The following is a 21184-nucleotide window of genomic DNA, read 5'->3' on the forward strand; positions in this document are numbered from 1 at the left end:
ATTAATATTAATTTAAATCTAAACAAAGATAAGATTACATTCGACCAACCAGAGATTTTTGGGAATCCACATCTCATATCAAATGATTAGAAACATGTGTAGTTTTTGTTAAATCATTTTTTCAGCGATAGCCGTGTTTTTTAAAGAATTTCAAGTCGTTTCCGAAAGTTTCGGTTTGAGTCATTCAGGCAGAAATGTGACCGTCGAATTCACTTATTTAAAGTAAGAGCATCTCTGTTTAAAACATGCATTAATGCTAAATCAGGATCTAAATAATAAAATACCCTCTCCATTTTGAAAGTTTCAGAAAAAGAAACAAGGAACCTATTCAAATGAAGCTGAGTGTAATGGACTTACATAATTATTAATTCATAAATAATTTATATTCTCCATCCATGAAAATACACCCTCAAAGTTTATGTTTTTGGGATCTCATTATTTAATATTTAAATACCTTGGAATATTTCCACTTTAAAGACTGCTGCAGCACAAGTTAATGCAACCTTCATATACCTATGCCTTGATTATATAAATACCTACTAGTATCAACCTTAACAAGTTTATGACTTGAGATACACATTTTAGATTCTAATACTCTTTGGAGAAAGTACTGGGGGTTTTTATCTTGCACTAATTTAAAAATAAACTACAATTCCGCGTACATTGGGCTTCTATTAGTTTACCTAGAGCAACTGAGAATAGTGTAATATTGAATCTTTGAGAGTTTGGATCGTAGGCTAGTGTTTTTAAGTTAAAGCTCTATAAACAAAAGTCAAAATATGTCTGGCGATAATTACGTAGTTTTTGATTGTGACGTTGGAACAGATGATGCCTGGGCGTTATTGATGCTTATCAAAGCTGAAAAGGAGTTAAAAAAATTCAAGATTCTCGGAGTGACTTGTGTTTTTGGTAATGCCGATGCCACAAACGTGACCAAAAATACCATTCGTGTGTTGGATAGCCTCGATAGGCAAGATGTATGTGTGTCGAAAAATTTCAACATTCATTTATAATAATTTATTATATCCCGGTAAAGATTCCAATCTACAAAGGGTGTTCGGGTTCTATTTTACGTCCAAATAGTGTCTGTAAAGAACACTTTCACGGTAAGGATGGATTTGGGGATTTAAAACATAGCTACGAAGTGAATATTAATCGCATCGAAAAGACTCATGCCGTGAATGCAATGTATGAATTTGCATGCAAGGTACGTTTTCGAACATGTCTCTGTTTTTTGTTAACTTATAGATAGATGGGTATGTGATGTTTCTATTCAAATCTAGTGGGAATATCTCTTTTATTTGTATATGGATTTTATTAATTTGCATTTATTTTATTTCCGATAATATAGTATCCAAAAAAAGTAAGTTTTATTTTACTGGGGCCATTGACGAACTTCGCTACATGTATAAATATGTATGATGATTTCTTGGATAAAGTGAAGGACGTATGGATTATGGGAGGTAATATTAAAGGTGAGTTAGTAAACAATTAAGTACACAAGTATATGTGGTGGCTGCAATCTTTTTGATTAAATAATTTCAATCATAAAATTTGTATGGCACCGTAAAAGTTTAATGTTATTTTTCAAGCGGGTAATGTTGTCAATCTTAACTTAACTTAAGAATTTGATGTACTAAATAAGTTTATAAAGGGTCTGCCAAATAACTCTAGCTTCGGCTCTGTGGCACGTAGCGCCGTCCGTCCTTTTGAAACCAAATGTTGCCATTATCCTCCTATTCAATTTTTGTGAATAAAGATTCGTTCAACAAGGCCCGATAACTCCTTGCTCATTTTCAAAGAAAAATGGTTGAATTATGCCTCTGAACCAAATTCCGTACCAAATAGTGACTCGTTTTGGGTGTATCGGCTTTTCAATGTATACTTACTTACTTACTTACTTAAGGTGGCGCTACAGTCCTGTGTGAACTAGGGCCTCACCCAGCAAACTTCTCCATCTAGATGTTTCCAGTTTCGCGCTCCAAGTTGGGTGAGGTCACCTTCCACGTGATCCGCGGTCTTCCTCTAATGCGCTGTCCTGTAGGTGCAGCTCGTCGTTCCATCTTCTCCTCCACTCTCCTTCGATACATACGAGAACGTAGATCACACGAAGAATTTTTTTCTCGAAGCGACCCAGGTGCTTTCATCCGCTTTTGTCATAGTCCATCCTTGTGCACCGTATAGCAGGGATGATAAGGGTCTTATATAGTAACGCTTTGGTCCCTCGAGAGAGGACTTTACAACTCAATTGCTTTCTTAGTCCAAACAAACAGCGGTTACCAAGAGTTATTCTGCGTTTGATCTCAGCGCTGATCACAGCGGAGCCTAGGTAGACGAAGTCCTTGACTACCTCAAAGTTACGTCTGTCGATGGTGACGTTTTGACCAAGACGTCGGTGTTGTATGTCCTTTCTTGACTACTTTGTTTTGCCCTCATTAACCGTTAAACCCATTTTTACCGCCTCTGCCTCAATACTCACAAAAGCCCCATTGACATCACGCTGAGTTCTTCCGATTATGTCAATTTCATCAATATATGCTAGTAATTGGAAAGACTTTTGAAAGATAGTGCCTATAGTGTTGACGTGTGAGCTCTGCACTATTCTTTCAAGCACGATGTTAAAAACATCGCATGATAGCGCATCACCTTGTCTAAAACCTTTTTTGTTCTGTTAAGTTGTTTCCAACCTTTATGGAGCAGCGTGAATTCTCCATGGTCATCCTGCACAAACAGACGAGTTTGGCAGGGATGCCAAAACTAGACATGGCTCTATACAGCTCGTCCCTATAGATGCTGTCATATGCAGCCTTGAAATCGATGAACAGATGGTGGGTGTCGATTTGGTGTTCTTGGGTTTTTTTCCAGGATCTGCCCAAATGTGAATATTTGATCAACTGTGAACTTTCCTGGTCTTAAAACATACTGATAAACACCTATAAGGTTGTTGACGATGGGCTTTGGACGTTCACATATTACGGCAGAGAAGATTTTATAGGCGATGTTAAGTAGTTAAGTAGACTGATTCCTCTATAGTTGGTGCAGTTTAGAGGGTCTCCTTTTTTCAGGATCGGGTTCCATTCATCGGGTATGCTTTCTTCCGACCATATCTTACAGATAAGTTGGTGCATGCTCCTAACCAACAGACCACGGCCGCACGTGGTCTGTTAAGGGACCTAACATTCCACGTGCATATCCGAAGTTCGTTGTCCTTTATTCGTTTGCGTTGGTTGTCAACAGTAAATCCGTCCGTATCCGAGGCTTGTTGGTTGACGGCATAACCCCAAACCTGTAGGGCCAGGTCCTAAGTATAACTCCAAGGATGGGGAGCCGAATAAGTCGAAGAAGCCCTATAAGGTGTTCACTAAGTACGTCAACCTTACTGGAACTGTAGACGCCACGGTTGATTCCTCCGCTGCCGTCTGGATAAGGAGAGGTGCCTTAGTGAAAACACCTCTCCCCACATCTCTTATTTGCTGCCCCCAACAACTTTCCACTGGGGTTGGAACCCAATCTCCAGTTGAGGTACTAAGCACCCGATGTTCACCACGGGGAGGAGAGATTATGAGTTGATAGACAGAGGTGGTTTTTGTGAGAAATCTGTGGACGCTTGTGTCCTCTTGAATGCACATGTCTACCATTTGAACATCATACATTTTCAATGTATGCGTGCGGGTTTTCTGTGCCCCAAATGCGACAAATTTTTTTTGATTACATACCCGTCAAGATCAAAATGAGCTTCATCTGAAAAGATGATTCTTTAGCAAAATCAGCATTTTCTCCCAGCGTCGTTCAAGCGTATACACAACCATATTCGTTCAGCGGAAGGATACAAATAATTATCTTGCCCATGTTCTGCATTTCACTTATTTCAAATCACATTTCTATTTCTGTGAATTGATCTTTGATAGCTTCCTTTTGCTAGGAATCGGAGAGTTTTTGAATTGAAGGAATCGATGAAGGTATTAGAAAAGGTTCTATTTTCCTGAAGTTTTAAAAAAGCGTCTTTGCTTAATCTTTGATTACAATAAAAGCTTAAACGAGAAAATCAAGAATTTACGTTATTTATCAGAAAAATTCTTAACACACTTATATTGTGTTAGGTATATCCAATATATCTTCTTATTTTTTCTCTTGAATTCTGCTTCCTTTTTTCACTTAAAATTGCCAATAATATTGCATCCATCTTTAAAACAGCAACGTTTTTACTTTAGAAACAAAATAAAAATGGATGATTCTTTAGTTCTGACAGTTCGAAGTAATTTCGAGGTTTTCGAAAGCGATCGAATTGAAGAACATGCAATTTTATTTCACGTGAAATTGAAAAGTGATTTGAATTCACTTTCGATCGAAATTCGGAACATGGGTGTCTGTCAAATCAGACATTAGCTAGTTGTTACCATTCACGAAATAAGCACTAGTTAAAGAAAACCTTAGATGGCGGACTCTTTATATAGTGATTATAAATATTTTTGGAATTTTGTTAAAAATAAGACGAGTGACCATTTGACGATCTTCAACATGTTCTATAATTTGTTTCAGTCGGGTTTTTCTTTATATTATTTTCCAAATAAAATTTGGTACCAAAAATATGTAGTACAGGGTCCGGCAAAAAGATCTCCTATATTATGAAAGGCAATGACAAATAAATAAACAATTTAACAGAAAAATTGTATTGAATTTATTAAATTAAATACTATGCCATTTTATTTTAAATATTAAATACTTAGTTTTAAACATTACCATTTTTCTATAAATAGCTTTAAATATAAATGTCTAAAAATACGGGAATTTTTTTTTGCTGGACCCTGTACTGGTATACTGATTTTCCAGGCGTTTGATACGTTTAATCACTGTCTTGATTAAGTAACTTCTCGCTTTTAGTTTTCACTCAATATATTGAGATGGTTTGATACTTATACAGGGTGCGTTGTGGCACATACAAGTTTCTAAATAGGATTATTTCAAAAAGTAATAAATGGTGCGCAGGTTAATGGTGTCAATGGATACAGTGATCGTAGGGTTTTAAGAGTAACGATTCGTACGTAACTGTGCGTCGAATAAGCAATGGACCGAGGGAGCTTTTGCTCAACTGCTTCGGTCGATCTTCAAGGACTCCCAAAACATCGAAGTGGTTGAAGAGAGTTTACTTGAAAATTCACAACTTACGATACGGAAAGGGACACTGGGACTTCCAAGAGCGATTCATAAAATTGTAAAAAAAGGTTTAAAGTTCCATACATTCAAAATTCAAATCGTTCAAAAACTTAAAGAAAGTGATTTTGTTTGACGCAAACATTTCTGTGAGACGATGTTGGAGCGTTTTCGTACAAGAATATATTTTTTGGAGCGATGAAGCTCATTTTCACGGGCACTTTAATAAACAAAACAACCGTTACTGGGCTCCAAGAACCCATAAGTCTCGACCGAAACACTAAAAGCCATTGTATTGCCCCCGGGTAACTGTTTAGTGCACCTTATCCACACATGGGTTAGTTGGACCTTTTTTCAAGAATGCTCTGGGCCAGGCGACAAATGTCAATAGTGACAATTACCGATGCATGATAGCGGATTTCTTTATGCTAAACCTGGAATCTCATCTATCATTCTCATGGAACACGTGGTTCCAACAGGATGGTGCGACCACACACACTTCTAGAGATTCAATCAATTTGCTTCAATTTACTTTTCAGTCGCTTTGGAGACATCCCGTGGCCACCGAGGTCCCCCGACTTAACCCCAATGAATTTTTGTTTGTATCGGATAACTTAAAAGAGAGAGTTTACTGCAACAATCCCCGAATTTTAGTGAACCTAAAAGAAAACATTAGTCAAGAAATCGGCGCAACTAAATCAAGTTTATTGCACCACTCGCTGTATAACTAGACGTTCCGTTTTGAACAATGCGCGCAACTCGACAGGAGAAATTAAGATGACATAATGTTCAAAAATTAAATCTGTCGTTTAATATTTCAAATAAGACAATACACCAAACAAATTTTGTTTTACGTAATTTTGAAAATATACCCAATACATGCATACTAATAACATACAATCTGATAAAATAGTTATGACATTTGAGTACCTCAAAGAAGTCATTTAGGTCCACTTCTTTTTCTACTTCTTATTACTGTATTCCTGATTGTATTAGATCTTCTCATCGGCTTATGTTTGCCGATGATTTAAAAATATTACGATACAGTAAACAAGTCAATGGCTGTCTTATCCATCAGAGTGAGCTTAAAATGTAGCCATTTGGTGTTACTCAAATCAGCTATTTCTAAATGTTGCCAAATCTTTTTGCCGAAATGTTTAACCTTTAAACTATGTTTATAACATTACCCGTGTTTTGTTGGAAAATCTATCCATAGTATAGTTGGATTTTACACGAATAACAAAAACAATATCCATAGTATGAATACTACCGATAAAAGTTAGAGTAGAATCTTATTAAGGATAGGTTTTTGTGATTTCGTTGTCAGATGTTGGTACGATTGAGATTGCATTCGTATCTCGTTGGCTGTGTTCGTTGAGTAGTTTTGCATTTGAAATCATGTGTTTTCCATAGGGGAAAACAATCAATCTGTTACTGTTGATGTTATTTAGTGTTGTTAATGAAAATAGACTAACTGGGCTTATTTTGCAACAATAGAAAATATAATTAAGTTTTGCTATGTTTTCACTAAAGGTTTATCTCAGTTTAGATTTAATGAATATTTTTGGTGTTTCCACCACACAAGAAGATTTAAAAATGATTAAGTTTGCCAGCACTTTCCAAAATGCAAATGGTGTTTCGATGTTTCTTATGAAGTGCAAATAAGATAGTTTGATTCGTGTTAAACAATGAAGAACTGAATAGTTCAGAAACATATAAGAATACGCTTCCTTAATTACTCCATTTGTAATTTTGTTTTTTAATTTGATTAAAACAAAACTATATTTTTTGTACACATACATGCAAATAAACAGACTATTATATATTATCTGTAAAACCAACTCCTCCACACACGTTATTCTTCAAACATTTTTAATCGATTCCGATCCCCGGCCGGAGTCAAATCAAATGAATTGAGACGAGTTTCAAGCTCGCTTTAATACCACATGTTAATGTAGTAGCCTACGAACAAACCCCCTTCCTGAAGTTTTTATGTCAAAACTGCATATCTTCTATTTGTGTGTTTTTTTTTAATTATTATTCTGACAGATCTTCTTTCAGTTGTACCAATTTTTAAATACAAAAATCTGGCTACTGCAGATCGTTTTGTTGGCAATTTCTCACTGTACTATATATGCAATACCAAAAAAACGCACTTATTGATGATATTCCATAGCAAAAGGTTTTGGACAAAAGAAAAGGTTATATTTGACCCTAAGTTAGTTAGTTAACTTTAGAAACTCATAGGTAATAATTTTAAAATGTAATTTAATTTAAATTGTCTTACTTTTGTCTATTATATTTATAAGAATATATGTTTCAAGAAAAGGTATTCGAGTACGTGGTATATTTTTTGAATCTTTTCATAGGGATAATTATTGTTAAATGAGCTAACGACAAGGGGACTTAGAGAAGCTTGTGTAGACTAATAGTGACAGGCTTGTGTGCCCAGATTTGATTTTTTGTAACAAAAATAATTTTTTTTTTTTATACATAAAGGTTTTATAATAATATGCATCATTCAGTATTAAGTGACTTCATTATGCTTTGGGACATACAAATGTCTAAATACAATCATTTCTGGATTATGATTATTCATGTCTCTTTATAGTGGATATAATTTAACGAATCTTATCAATTTTATTTATAATTTTATAAATCTCTTTTTTTTTGATTGAAAGTGCTAAAATAGAGTTCTTTCTGCGATCTTAGCTGATGAGACGTTGTTTTCCGAGTATAAGACTTGTGAAAATAAAACGTATTTTAAATAATATATCTATATGTCCTTTTTTCTAGGCAAAGGTAATGCAACACATTCCGCTGAATTTAACTTTTTCTCCGACCCTGAAGCTGCTCAAATAGTCCTTGAAAAAGCCAAAACACCAATAACAATTCTTCCTTGGGAAACCTGCATCGATGGAGATTTTGGTATAACTTGGGTAAGATTCGAAGTACAAATATGTATTCAATAAAAATGGAACTTCTTTTCAAGGATTGGCGTATCAATACTCTGGGATCGGTTAAAAGTAAAACAATTGAACTATTGAATTATGTTGAAAAATCCATTTTAGAACCAAAAGGTTTTACTAAATGGATTGTTTGTGATGCGATTCTTTGTGCTGCTTTCCTTTATCCTGAAAAACTAATTGTCAAGGGTCGACAATACCACGCAACAACGGAATTGAATGGAAAATATACTCGGGGTCAAATGGTTTTGGATCACTCACGACAAAAACAATCCAACGTTCGTATTATTGAAGAAATTCATAAAGAAAACTATAGAAAAATTATTTCATGGGCTGCTGGGTTGCCAGGTGTTGAAATTGATTGGAATTGTGATATGTAGTTGATTGTGTATGTCTCAATTGTTCCTTAATATTGAAATATTTTGATATATTTTTAAAACAAAGCTTGTAACAAAATATTTGTATGTCTTTGATATTTTTTTAAAATTTGTTCAAGTAAATAAAAATTTCATTCCAAATCGAGAATTTTGAAACAGTCTGATTTTAAAGACATTCCACTTGAAAGAGACCATCGAGAAATAAATTAAAGACTTTGTTCAAGTAAATAAAAATTTCATTCCAAATCGAGAATTTTGAAACAGTCTGATTTTAAAGACATTCCACTTGAAAGACACAATCGAGAAATAAATAAAGACATAGGTAAATGAATAAAAGATTTGTCAAATTTTGAATACCTCACAGAATTTTTGTACATTTCTGAATATTAAAATGTAGTAAGGCTTAAATCAAGAGTCAATTGAGGATCAGAGGCTCATCATAAATGCAAATGATAGTGGTAAGTTATCCTTGCCATAGTTAGTTCTATGGAAGTTGACATGTAGAAATTCAAATGCATGTATGTAATGAGACCCGCCTCGATAATTCAAATGAATACACGGTGCAACAATTTTACCATTAATAAGTTGATAAAGAAATATTAAGCCATTATTTACACGCCTTTGATGAAGAGATTGCATTTGAAGAAGCAGAATACGATGTTCATAGGGAGGCAGATCATAAGGAACATCCCGAGTAGAAATTATGTTGAATTAATTTAATACTTTTTCTATGAATTTCGTAATAGGGAGTCCATGACAATTGTTCAAAGAAAGAGTAACATACGGTTCATTGAACTCCTTTGCCCAGCGTTTTATAAAACAAAGCATAGAAATTGCTTTATTAACAAATAAATTGATGTGATGTGTAAATTCTAATTTGGAACAGAAATGAACACCTAAATCTTTAAATGTGGAGACGCGACTGAGTTTTTGCTGTGATATACAATAATCAAATACACTACCGATTAGTTTTTTAATAAAAGCTATCGTCTGGCATTTTAAAGGGTTGAGGGCAAGACTATTTTTCCCATACCAAAATGTGAAGCTATCAATGTCGGCTTGTAAAATAATATAATTATGGGTGGCCTTATTAACTTCCCATAGGAAGTTATTGTAATGGGTCAGATTTGTCAAATTGAAAATTTTGACATTTCTCGACGTTTCAAGGTCCATAAAAGATTTTTAGAAAGATGTCTGTGCGTGCGTGGGTACGTACATACGTTCGCGACGTTTTTTTCGTCTTCCATAGCTAAAGAACCAGATTTCAAATAAATTTTGTTATATCTACATATAATAAGCCAGAAAGATGCAGAAAGGGCTCTCAAGAAGATTGCGTTGGTGTTTTTTTTTACCATAGCAGTTTGAAAAAAGGTGTAAATTTGGTTAACCCTAAATATCTTACGAACCAAAAACGCTAGAGACTTGAATTAAATTTTATATAATATATTGTAACGTGATATCAAAGAAGTATATTTTTTTGAAAAAAAAAATCCATTTAACGGTTTTTTTTGTAAATCAAAAAAACTGAAAAAAAAATTTGTCACCTCCAAAATTTTACGACTAAAATATGATTTCATTTTCAAAATAATTTTGTGCAACGAAGAATAATGTTTTTGACATCTGATAAAATTTTGAGAAAAATCGAATTGACAGTTTTTTTTTTACAAAAAATAAAAACCGGAAAAAATTAACAAAAGTTGGTAAAAAATGATTTTCGACTCAAATATATTTTTAAAAATTTGACATAATAGCTTCTGATGTTCAAATGGTAGACATGTGCATTCAAGAGGACACAAGCGTCCACAGGTTTTTCTCAAAACCCACCTCTGTCTATCAACTCCTACTCTCACCTCCCCGCGGTGAACATCAGGTGCCTAGTACCTCAACTGGAGATTGGGTTCCAACCCCAGTGGAAAGTTGTTGGGGGCAGCAAACGAGAGAGGGGGGGAGAGGTGTTTCCACTAAGGCACCTCTCCTTATCCAGGCGGCAGCGGACGAATTCTCGAGATAGAATCAACGGTGGCGTCTACAGTTCCAGTAAGGTCGAACTACTTAGTGAACACCTTATAGGGCTTCTTCGACATATTCGGAGCCCAGGCCTATAAGGAGCGGTTCATCCGGCTCCCCTTCCTTGGAGTTATACTAAGGATCTGGCCCTCCAGGTTGGGGGTTGTGCCGTCGGGGTGACTTCCTGGCCACGTAAAAACATCATAGTTTCGAAGCAACAACAAGCCTCGGATACGGACGGATTCACTGTTGACAACCCACGCAAACGAAATAAGGACAACGAACTTCGGATATGTACGTGGAATGTTAGGTCCCTTAACAGACCACGTGCAGCCGAACAATTAGCGGAAGCCCTAAACTGCTGCAATCTCCTGATCAATCAACCATCAACCAGATTGACCACATTGCGATCCACGCACGACACTTCTCTAGTATACTGGATATCCGAACATTCCGAGAGGCCAACATTGACTCGGACCACTACCTCGTTGTAGCCAAGGTACGGCTACGGATATCCCGATCCAAGCCAAAACAAGGAAGTACTGTGAGAAGATTCGACGTTAGACGGCTACAATCGCAAGAGACTGCCATGTCCTTTTCCGATCGAGTCTCTAGTAACCTCCTAAGGAGTCCTATGCTTCCTGCATTAAGCATTGAAAACCAGTGGCAACATTGCCTTGCAGCCATCAGAGATGCCGCCTCTGAAGTGCTAGGTTTCACACGGCCACCATAGCGAAACCCCTGGTTTGACGACGAATGCCGGCAAGCGCACGCAGCGAAACAAGAGGCATACAAAACGGCGCTGCACAAAAGGACTAGAGCTGCTCGCGAGCTCTACGAGCAGAAGAGGAGAGAGGAACACCGGCTTCTTAGACGGAAAAAAAGAGAGCATGAGAAGCGCGCGATCGAGGAGATAGAGGGATGTCACAACAGGAATGAGGTTCGTAAATTTTACCAAAAGGTAAAAAAAACCTCCCAAGGGTACCAGCCACGAACCGAAGCCTGTAAAGACGATCAAGGAAACATCGTAGTAGAACCACAGTCGATGCTGAGAATATGGAAAGATCACTTCTCCAAATTATATAACGGCGATGACGAACCGAACTCCGCTGTAAGGGAGATAGAACCACTCAACCTCGGCGACGCAGATCAACAATTCCGCCTACCCGACCTTGACGAAGTGAAGATAGCTATATCTAAACTTAAGTCAAACAAAGCTGCTGGAGCTGACGGCATCGCTGCCGAACTATTCAAAGCAGCAGGCGATGACTTGGTACGGAGCATGCACTCATCTGCAAAATATGGTCGGAAGGAAGCATGCCCGATGAGTGGAATCTCAGCATAGTATGCCCGATACATAAGAAAGGAGACCCTCTAAACTGCGCCAACTACAGAGGCATCAGTCTCCTTAACATTGCGTATAAGATCCTCTCTGCCGTATTATGTGAACGTCTGAAGCCATTCGTCAACAACCTGATTAGTCCTTATCAGTGTGGCTTCAGACCAGGAAAGTCCACTATCGACCAAATATTCACACTACGGCAGATCTTGGAAAAAACCCAGGAGCTTCAAATCGATACTCACCATCTCTTTATCGATTTTAAAGCCGCGTATGACAGCATCTATAGGGAAGAGCTCTACCGAGCAATGTCTAGTTTTGGCATCCCTGTCAAACTTATTCGTTTGTGCAGAATGACGATGGAGAATGCACGCTGCTCTATCAAGGTCGGAAAAGATCTTACCGATGCATTTGATGTCAAAAAAGGTTTTAGACAAGGCGATGCACTGTCATGCGACTTCTTCAACATCGTTCTGGAAAGAATTGTGCAAAACTCAACCGTAAACACTAGAGGCACAATCTTCCAAAGATCCATCCAATTACTCGGATACGCAGATGATATTGACATAATTGGAAGATCAAAGCGTGATGTCAGTGGAGCGTTTTTGAGCATTGCGAAGGAAGCGAAGAAGATGGGTTTAGTGGTCAATGAGGGCAAGACCAAGTACATGCTGTCATCAAAAAAGGACACTGAACGACGACGTCTTGGACAAAACGTCACCATGGACAGCTATAACTTTGAGGTAGTTAAGGACTTTGTCTACCTAGGCACCGCTATTAATGCAGACAACGACACCAGCGCTGAAATCAAACGAAGAATAACTCTTGCAAATCGCTGCTTCTTTGGACTTAGAAGGCAATTGAGAAGTAAAGTCCTCTCTCGAGCATGTAAAATCACCATCTATAAGACACTCATCATCCTGTCAAAGAAAGATGAGAGCGTCTTAGGATGCTTCGAGAGAAAAATTCTTCGGCCGATTTTTGGTCCCGTACGCATAGATGGAGAATGGAATAGAAGATATAACGACGAGCTGTACGGGCTGTACAGCGACACTGACCTAGTTAGCAGAATCAAAGTCCAACGGCTTAGATGGCTAGGTCATGTACAGCGGATGGACATCAACGCTCCAGCCCGGAAGGTCTTCGAATCCAATCCCGAGGGACGGCGCAGTAGAGGAAGACCGCGACTCAGGTGGCGCACCCAGGTGGGAGAGGACCTCAACCAACTTGGCGTGCGAAACTGGAGACAGCTAGCTAGGGACCGAGCTGGCTGGAGACGCTTGTTGGTTGAGGCCCAGGTCCGCCCCGGACTGTAGCGCCACCTTAAGTAAGTAAGTTAGCTTCTAACTAATTTTTACTTATGAGAAATATTGTTTTCAACATTAGGAAAATTTTGAGAAAAATCGAATTGACAGTTTTTTTACAAAAAATAAAAACCTAAAATAAATGTATAAAAGTTGGGAAAAATTGATTTTCGACTTAAATATCTTTTCAAAAATTTGAAATATTGGCTTCAAACTAATTTTATCTTTCAAAAAATATTGTTTTTAACATTCAGTAAAATTTTAAAAAAGATCGAATTGAATGTTTTTGCACAAAAAATTAAAAACCTAAAAAAATTTAACTTAAATTGGTAAAAATTTATTTTCGACTCAAATAGCTTTTCAAAAATTAAAAATATTGGCTTCAAACTTAGTTTATTTTACAGAAAATATTGTTTTCGATATTCAGTAATTTTTATATAAAAATCCAACAGTCCCTTTTTTCATAAAATATAAAATCTACAAAAAATAGTACACCAATTTGGTAAAAATTGATACGAGTACATATAGACAAACTTTTAAGCAAGACAAATCGACAGACTGGATGGGAAGTTATCAGTGTGGGACGCATCCCAGCTTCTTTTTTTAAAAATCTTGATGTCGTCAGCAAAAACGAGAACTTCACTTGAGCGTAGACATGACGATTGACGAGATCGTTAATAGACAGGATGAACAGAAAACGGCCAAGATGGCTTCCTTGGGGAACACCACATTGAGCAACAAAAGGTTCAGAATGACAATTTCTAAATTTTACCTCATAGGATCTGTTTTCAAGATATGTTTTAATCCAAGCTAAGAAAAATCGTGGAAAACCAGGTGCTTTAAGTTTAAATAAAATAATTCCGTGGCTAAGTTGGTCAAAAGCTTTAGAAAAATCAGTGTACAGTCAACTTCATAACCTTGTTCTAAAGGGTTTAGACATATGTTTCAGAATGTGAGGAGATTTGTAACCATAGACACACCATATAATCAAATTATAATTGTTTCAATTCATTGGAATATCTAAAGCCTTTTGGAGAAGTTTTTGAATTTTTCCTACAATCACAAACTATGGTGTACAAACCATCTGACAAATTTTTTGTTTAAATCCTGATGACCTAATTTTAAATTTCTGTTCTGTTCCTCAAGTAACGTGATGTTTTTTCTTTTTCCCTAATTTTTTCCTCAAGTTCCCTATTTCTTTGTTCTATAGCTATAATATTGCTCTGAGCAATTTTCAATTTGAGTCTTAAGACTCTTTTTTGGGAGTACCATTTCTTAAAAAATGTGGTGTCTCGGTGCATGCATCACTTACCCGCGAAATAAATATGCATTCTTCGGTTTACATATATTCTTCTTCTTCTTGTACTACTTTTTCTTCTTCTACATTTTCTTCTTACAATTCTTCTTTTCTTAGTTCTTCTTTTTCTTCTACTTCTTCATCTTCTTCTTCTTCTCCTACTTCTACTTCTTCTTCTTCTTCTACTACTTCTTCTTGCACTACCACATTTTCTTCAATCCCTATTTTATTTTCTTGGGATATAATACCTGCACCTACTTCTTCCAATCCAACCGTATTTTAAATTTGTACATACCTGGTGTTTGAATTTCAAGTTCCATTTCCGTGGCTTCTTGAAAATTCATTATGTCTGGAAGTGCAGTTCAAATCAGCCGATTTTTTTCGAATTTGAAAACATCACATTTGAAAAGTGATGATCGCAAACTCTATGCTCTTTCAACAACTCAAAGACACCCAGACATTTCCGCCATATTTCCCTGCTATTTATAAAAAGAAATGAAACAAATTATCAAATAAAAGAGAAATTTATGAAAAAATGCTTAAAAATGTTTGATAGGAAAATACGAACATTGGAACTCACTTGGTCGTGTTCTTATAAGTTTTTTTTTGATTTTTACAAAAAAGTGTGAACGCATTGTTCTTACTCACAATTCAACGATTCCAGGAAGGTATAAACCATTCCTGTAGGTACATTATTGAACCAAGGACACGACCGAAAGAGTTCCAATGTTTGCATTTTTAAACATTTTTGATAGGAAAATGCAAACATTATAATTCATTTAGTCGTGTCCTTGGAACAATAGTGTGCTTACAGGAATGGTTTATACCTTTCTGGAATCGTTGAAGTGTGAGTAAGAACAATGCATTCACACTTTTTTGTAAAAATCAAAAAAACTTATGAGAACACGTCCAAGTGAGTTCCAATGTGGTGCAGAAATTATTTTAAATCAGGATACCATATTGTGTCTACTTACTTTTCAATTGGAGCGCGGAACGTGTGGCTGAATGTAGAACTGCCCATAACACAGCGCGCGGAGCTTTTCTTATCCATATTTTAAAAATAAATTTTATCTGAAAAATAAATCACAACACAAAAGGCGCGAACACTCTTTTAGCCGATTTTGATTACAATATAATATTAATATTGCTTTGCGCAATAATCAACAAAGAAAGGAAATTAAAATGTTAGTAAATTATATAAATTATGTTTTCAAAAAAACAATTTTAAGATAAATGATATAAGTTTTTAAATAAAGAAATGTAAAAACGAATCTTGCTATTCAAGATATTTAAAAAATCAGAATTTTTGTTGACGTTTTCAAACTCACCTTGCCGAAATAAATAGAAATTTTGTGTGTGATGTTGAGGTGTTGTCACACTTTTATCATTTTTTTTTTAAATTGAAAAACATAAATTATAGTGAAATTTTTAAAACTAAGTCACTGTTTTGTAGTTATCAAAATACTTTTAGGAAATAGTCATCGTTTTTAAATTCGATAAAAAGAATTATTATAACATTCAAAAAAAGAACATTTTTAGGTATGTATAATTTTACATGAATCTTTGTATTACATTTAAATCTAAAAAAACAACAATGTCTTACATTTTTGCTAATATATTTCAAGTTTTCTTTAAATAGTACAACAAATGCCTTGTTCAGACAATTATAGCGTTTTATTGAATTAAAGAGTTTATTATACGTACTACACACTTTTGAATATAGTAAAGTTAAAAATTAACAATTTCTGGCCACTTTCAATCACAAAGTCTTCTAACCAAAGTTTGTTTTGTATTCAAATAAGCTAGATTTAAGAAAAAATAATTTATGCCGGGTATTTCTTAATCTATAATTGATTATTACAATCAAAATAAGACTACGTAAATACTCAAGCAAGGAAAAAATAATTTAATTAAAATATTTTTTTGGTAATATTTTCAAGAACTAGAAGACATAAAATCATCTACTTTTCAGTTTTTGATCCAAAAAAATATTAGCCATGAATTCTAAAAACAATAGTAAATAATCTTAAAGTTTTAAAAATCACACTTTAAACCTTTTTTTGCCAAAATTTTGAGTTTAAAGCAATTTTTTTTCAAAAACTATGCAATCAACACACGTCATTAGTAATTAGAAAATGTGACCCAAAATATAATAATAAGCAATAAGCACGATACTCTATTAAATATTATGTTACATTTCAATACAATGAGATAGGAACATGTTGTTTTCCTTATAAGTGACTAATGTCTTAGAAACTATAAGTTCTTTGTTTAACCATATTTGATGACAGCTTACAGCAAAAATGTTTTTCAATGTTAGTTAGTTGGCATCTGAGATGATCTGATAAATAAATATTTTTTTAAAAATATAATATCTCAACATACTATTTTAATTTGCATAGTTTTGACTTGATTTAAAAACAAGCTAATAGACAAAAGTGTTGGCTTTAACGAAATTTATAAATATTAGTTTTTTTTTTTTTTTTTTTTTTTTTTTTTTTTTTTGAAGTTGGGGAGCAGATTCATATTCATATTCATATTCATATATTTTATTGAACAGGTTATACTGTAAGATACATTATCTTTTAAAATAGTATAAACTTAATTATTATATTATGTGTTGTGTAAATTTGTTTGTGAGTTTTCAAAATGAAAATTAAATTAAATTGCATGTATGTATGTGAAAAGTTTAAAAAAAAGTTTAATATAAATTAATACAAAATAAAATAAAATAAAATAAAAATCAAAAAATAATACTTTATAACTAACAGAACAAAAAAAAATAAGGACTCAAATCATCACTACCTTAAGGTTTGCAAATATTCCTCAATTTTAATTCGAAAGAGCTTAGTACAGTTTATCATTCTTAAAGATCGAGGAAGACAGTTCCACAGACGAATCGCAGCTATGAAAAATTGGCGTTCTGATACTAAGAACGTGTAACGTATGGGTACAATATTTAATGTTCTAGTAGAATGTGAGTAACGTATCCTATCATAAAGGTAAGGTGGTTGGCGCGTTTGTATAACGTTATTTAGCATTATAAGTGATCTAAACTTGAAAAGGTTTTCAAGAGTAAGGCCATAGATAGACCTTGAGAAATTAGAAACTCTATCGTATCTTTTTAATCCAAAAATGTATCTGGCAATACTGTTGTAAGCAACATTAAGTTTGCGCTTATGCTCATAATCACAATTATGAAAGATTTCACAGCAGTAGAGCATTATAGGCACGAGCAATGTTTTAGCCAGTATCATACGAGTTTTGAGTGGTGTTATTTTATGATTTGTCCAAAGTAGACGAAGGCCTCCGTAAACACGACCTATTGTCAATCCTATGTGGTAATTACAAGAAAGCGTTTTTGTAAACATTAAACCTAAGTTTTTGGCTGAATCGACAAACTCAATTTGCTTATTATTTAAAATTATCACGGGAAAATAAGACGTGTCGACGGCTTTTCTTGAAATTACCAAACATTTTGATTTTACTGGATTGAGACAAAGTCCATTTTTCTCTGACCAAGAAAAAATACTGGCAAGGTCTTCGTTGACTTCAACGGCAGCATTTTCAACCAAACCTAAAGGAAAACTTTTACTTATTTGAACATCGTCAGCAATAACTGCCTGAGATCGTAAATGCAGATACGAATGAACTAGACTTGCTGAAGAAGTAGAAAAATTAAATTGATTTGTTAGTTTACTAAACAGTATTTTATGATTGACCGTATCAAATGCCTTTGAAAAATCAAGGAGAACTAAAAAGGTGACGTTGTCGCTGTCAACAGCTTGTCTCATGTTTTCAACAACGTTAATGAGAGTTGTGGTGCAGCTGTGCTTAGGACGAAAGCCAGATTGGTTAACACAAAGCAGATTGTTCTCAGTTAGGTAATTCCTTATCTGACCATTCATAATTCTCTCTAAAACCTTGGAAAGAAAAGGTAAAATCGCAATTGGTCGAAACTCACGTTCGTTTTTTGGAATTGGAATAATTTTTGCTTGTTTCCAAGCTGATGGAAAAACATTCGACATTAATATTGTATTGTAAAGATGTGTTAAGTATCTTAGAATGTAGGGTAGTATCGCTTTAACAAAGACTGGATGAATTTCATCTATTCCAATAGAGTTTGATTTTATATTAATGCAACTCTCTAAGACGTCAGCTTCAGTTACCTGCGAGAAAGTAAAACAAGGAAATGAAAAAGACGCATTCTCAAATGAAGCAAAAGATGTTTCTTCATTTAATTCAGAGTTTGGAAGCAACAAAGTTGAAAGTATTACAATTATTTTTTTTCATTAAGAGTACATATTTTTTTTAAATAAAATATAATAAATAAATATAATCCGTCATCAAACTTTTATCGCCTGAGTTATCGTACTCTTCCCAAAAAATGCAATACCTAATGTCGCCGTAGCCACTAGGTGCCACCCTAAAGAATTTCTCATCACTATTCCTTATTTTCATGGTGAATTGACTTTAGAGGGTGGTGATGGTGAATTGATGTTAGACCTAAAGGTGCGTGTATGTTGACGTTTCAGCTTGTAGGCAAACCAGAATGACAGATTTGTTTCCGGTCTTTATATGGTGCGTCTATGTTTGTAACGGTTGATCTTTTTCTCACAAAACCATGTTGCTGTTCGCAAATGAGATTTTTACTAAAAAATGCTTCACTTTCACAAAAAACTTGTTCAAACAATTTAGGAATACAAGAAAACTTTGCAATGGTCCTGTAGTTTGTTATATCCACTCCACCCTGTTACCTTTCTTGAAAATTGGTGTTAGAAATGACTTCTTCCATACACTGGGAAATTTACCAATTTTTAGAGAAAGTTATGTGGTATTTTAAAGGATTATAAGGAAAAGCCTATTTTCTGACAATAAATTGTAATAATTTTATTATTTTAAAAATCTCCATGTAATCAGCAAAAATGAGAATTGAGAAAATGAGAGTTACTTCGTTATTTGGCAGGATGAGCTGAAAAGTCTCAATATGATTTCCCTGTGAAACACTAGATTGAGCAACAAAAGGTTTTGAAAGGCTCACCTGTTCAATGCTATTATCATGACTGGAGTTTTCCCTTTTACCTGGAATAGTCAATTCCTAAAAATCAGACTGAATTTAGACCAATGTGCTTGAAAAAACTAGGCTGGTTTTCGCTCTTAAGACAGTTGCACAACTGCTCTTATAAATTTGAAGACCTGAGACAATCAATATATAACGACAATATAAGCTTCCTTGTTTTATTATAGACTTCTTCAAGGTATTTGGCACTGTAAACTATAATATTCTGTGTAAAAAAAACTCAAAAGTAAGTTTTTTTTCAACCTCCTTATTTCTCCGTACCTTAACTTACTTAGGAATCAAGTAGTAGTCACAAATAATTTTGTGTTGGAGTTCCTTTCACTTACCGGACTTGTGGGAAAGGTTCAATATTGATTCCCTTGACCTCCCTCAAGTATTTTAAACTGCTTGGTATTTAAACACAGACTGTTCTCAAGTTCGAAAAATGTTTCCCATAAGTCTCATGAAAAATGTGGCATTTGACGTCAATGAAGATTTAAATAGAATTTTGAGCTGGTCGCTAACTAATTGCTTATGTTTAAATCGAACTAAATCAAAGAGTATGCATCTACTTATATGTAAGATATGGTCGGAAGCAAGCATGGCCGTTGAAAAGATCCTAAGTATGTTTTGTCCTATACTGGAAAAATAAGACGCTTTAAACTGCACCACTATAGAGGCATCAGTCTATTTAACATTGCTTACAAAATCTTCTCTGTGAACGTTTAAAGCACATCCATCAACAACCTGATAAGTCCTCATCAGTGTGAAAGTCCACAGGCTATCAAATATTCACATTACGGCAGATACTGGAAAAAAACACCTAAAAACACCAACCATCCCTTCATCGATTTCAAGGCTGCATATGACAGCATCTACAGGGACGAACTGTATAGATCCATGCCTTGTTTTGGCATTCCTGCCAAACTCGTCCGTTGGTGCAGGAGAGTTTATGGAGTTCCATAAAGGTTGAAAACAACTTCGATTTCAAAAGAAGCTTTAGACAAGGTGATGCGCTGTCATGTGATGTCTTTAATATCTTCCTTGGAAGAATAGTGCAAAGCTCCCACGTTAACACTAGAGGCACTAGTTCAGTCATTCAAAAGTCTGTCCAATTACTTGCATATACTGATGACAATGACATAATTGGAAGACCTACAACACCGACGACGGACGTCTTGGCTAAAACTTCAACATTGACAGACGTAACTTTAAGGTACTTAAGGACTTTGTCTACGTAGGCTCCGCACCAACAACACCAGCACTGAGATCAAACAAAGAATTACTCTTGCTTACCACTGCTTCCTTGGGCTAAGAAAGCAATTGAGCAGTAAAACCCTCTCTCGAGCGACGAAATTGTTGCTATATAAGGCCCTCAACATCCCCAAAAGCAAATGTAAGTATCTTCGGTCGTTTCGAGAGAAAAATCTACGGTCCATTATTCGTAGAAGGTGAGTGGTGGAGAAGATGGAACGACGAACGACGAGCTGTACGGGCTATACAGCAACGTAAACTTAGCTAGAAGCATAAAAGTCCAGCGATTGAGATGGAAGGGTTTAATAGAGTGCATGGAAATCAATGCTCCAACAGGGAAAGTAAGCGGAACAGTGCAGTAGAGAAAGACCGCTGATCATTTGGCGTGAACAAATAGAGAGTGACCTCAACCAACTTGAAGTGTGCAACT

At 35.2% G+C, this 21184-nt stretch overlaps 1 protein-coding gene across 1 annotated transcript; it reads left to right on the forward strand.

The window, feature by feature from the left end:
- Positions 1-692: 692 nt before the first annotated feature.
- On the forward strand, positions 693-8860 carry LOC129945982 (nucleoside hydrolase-like). The gene is made up of 5 exons (XM_056055980.1): positions 693-977; positions 1037-1207; positions 1352-1475; positions 7948-8090; positions 8144-8860. Exons 1-5 carry the CDS (start codon positions 780-782, stop codon positions 8495-8497), a joined length of 990 nt encoding a protein of 329 aa, XP_055911955.1. The 5' UTR covers positions 693-779; the 3' UTR covers positions 8498-8860.
- Positions 8861-21184: the final 12324 nt, after the last annotated feature.

The sequence above is a fragment of the Eupeodes corollae genome, chromosome 2, assembly GCF_945859685.1.
Source record: "Eupeodes corollae chromosome 2, idEupCoro1.1, whole genome shotgun sequence".
In the NCBI taxonomy this organism is placed as follows: domain Eukaryota; kingdom Metazoa; phylum Arthropoda; class Insecta; order Diptera; family Syrphidae; genus Eupeodes; species Eupeodes corollae.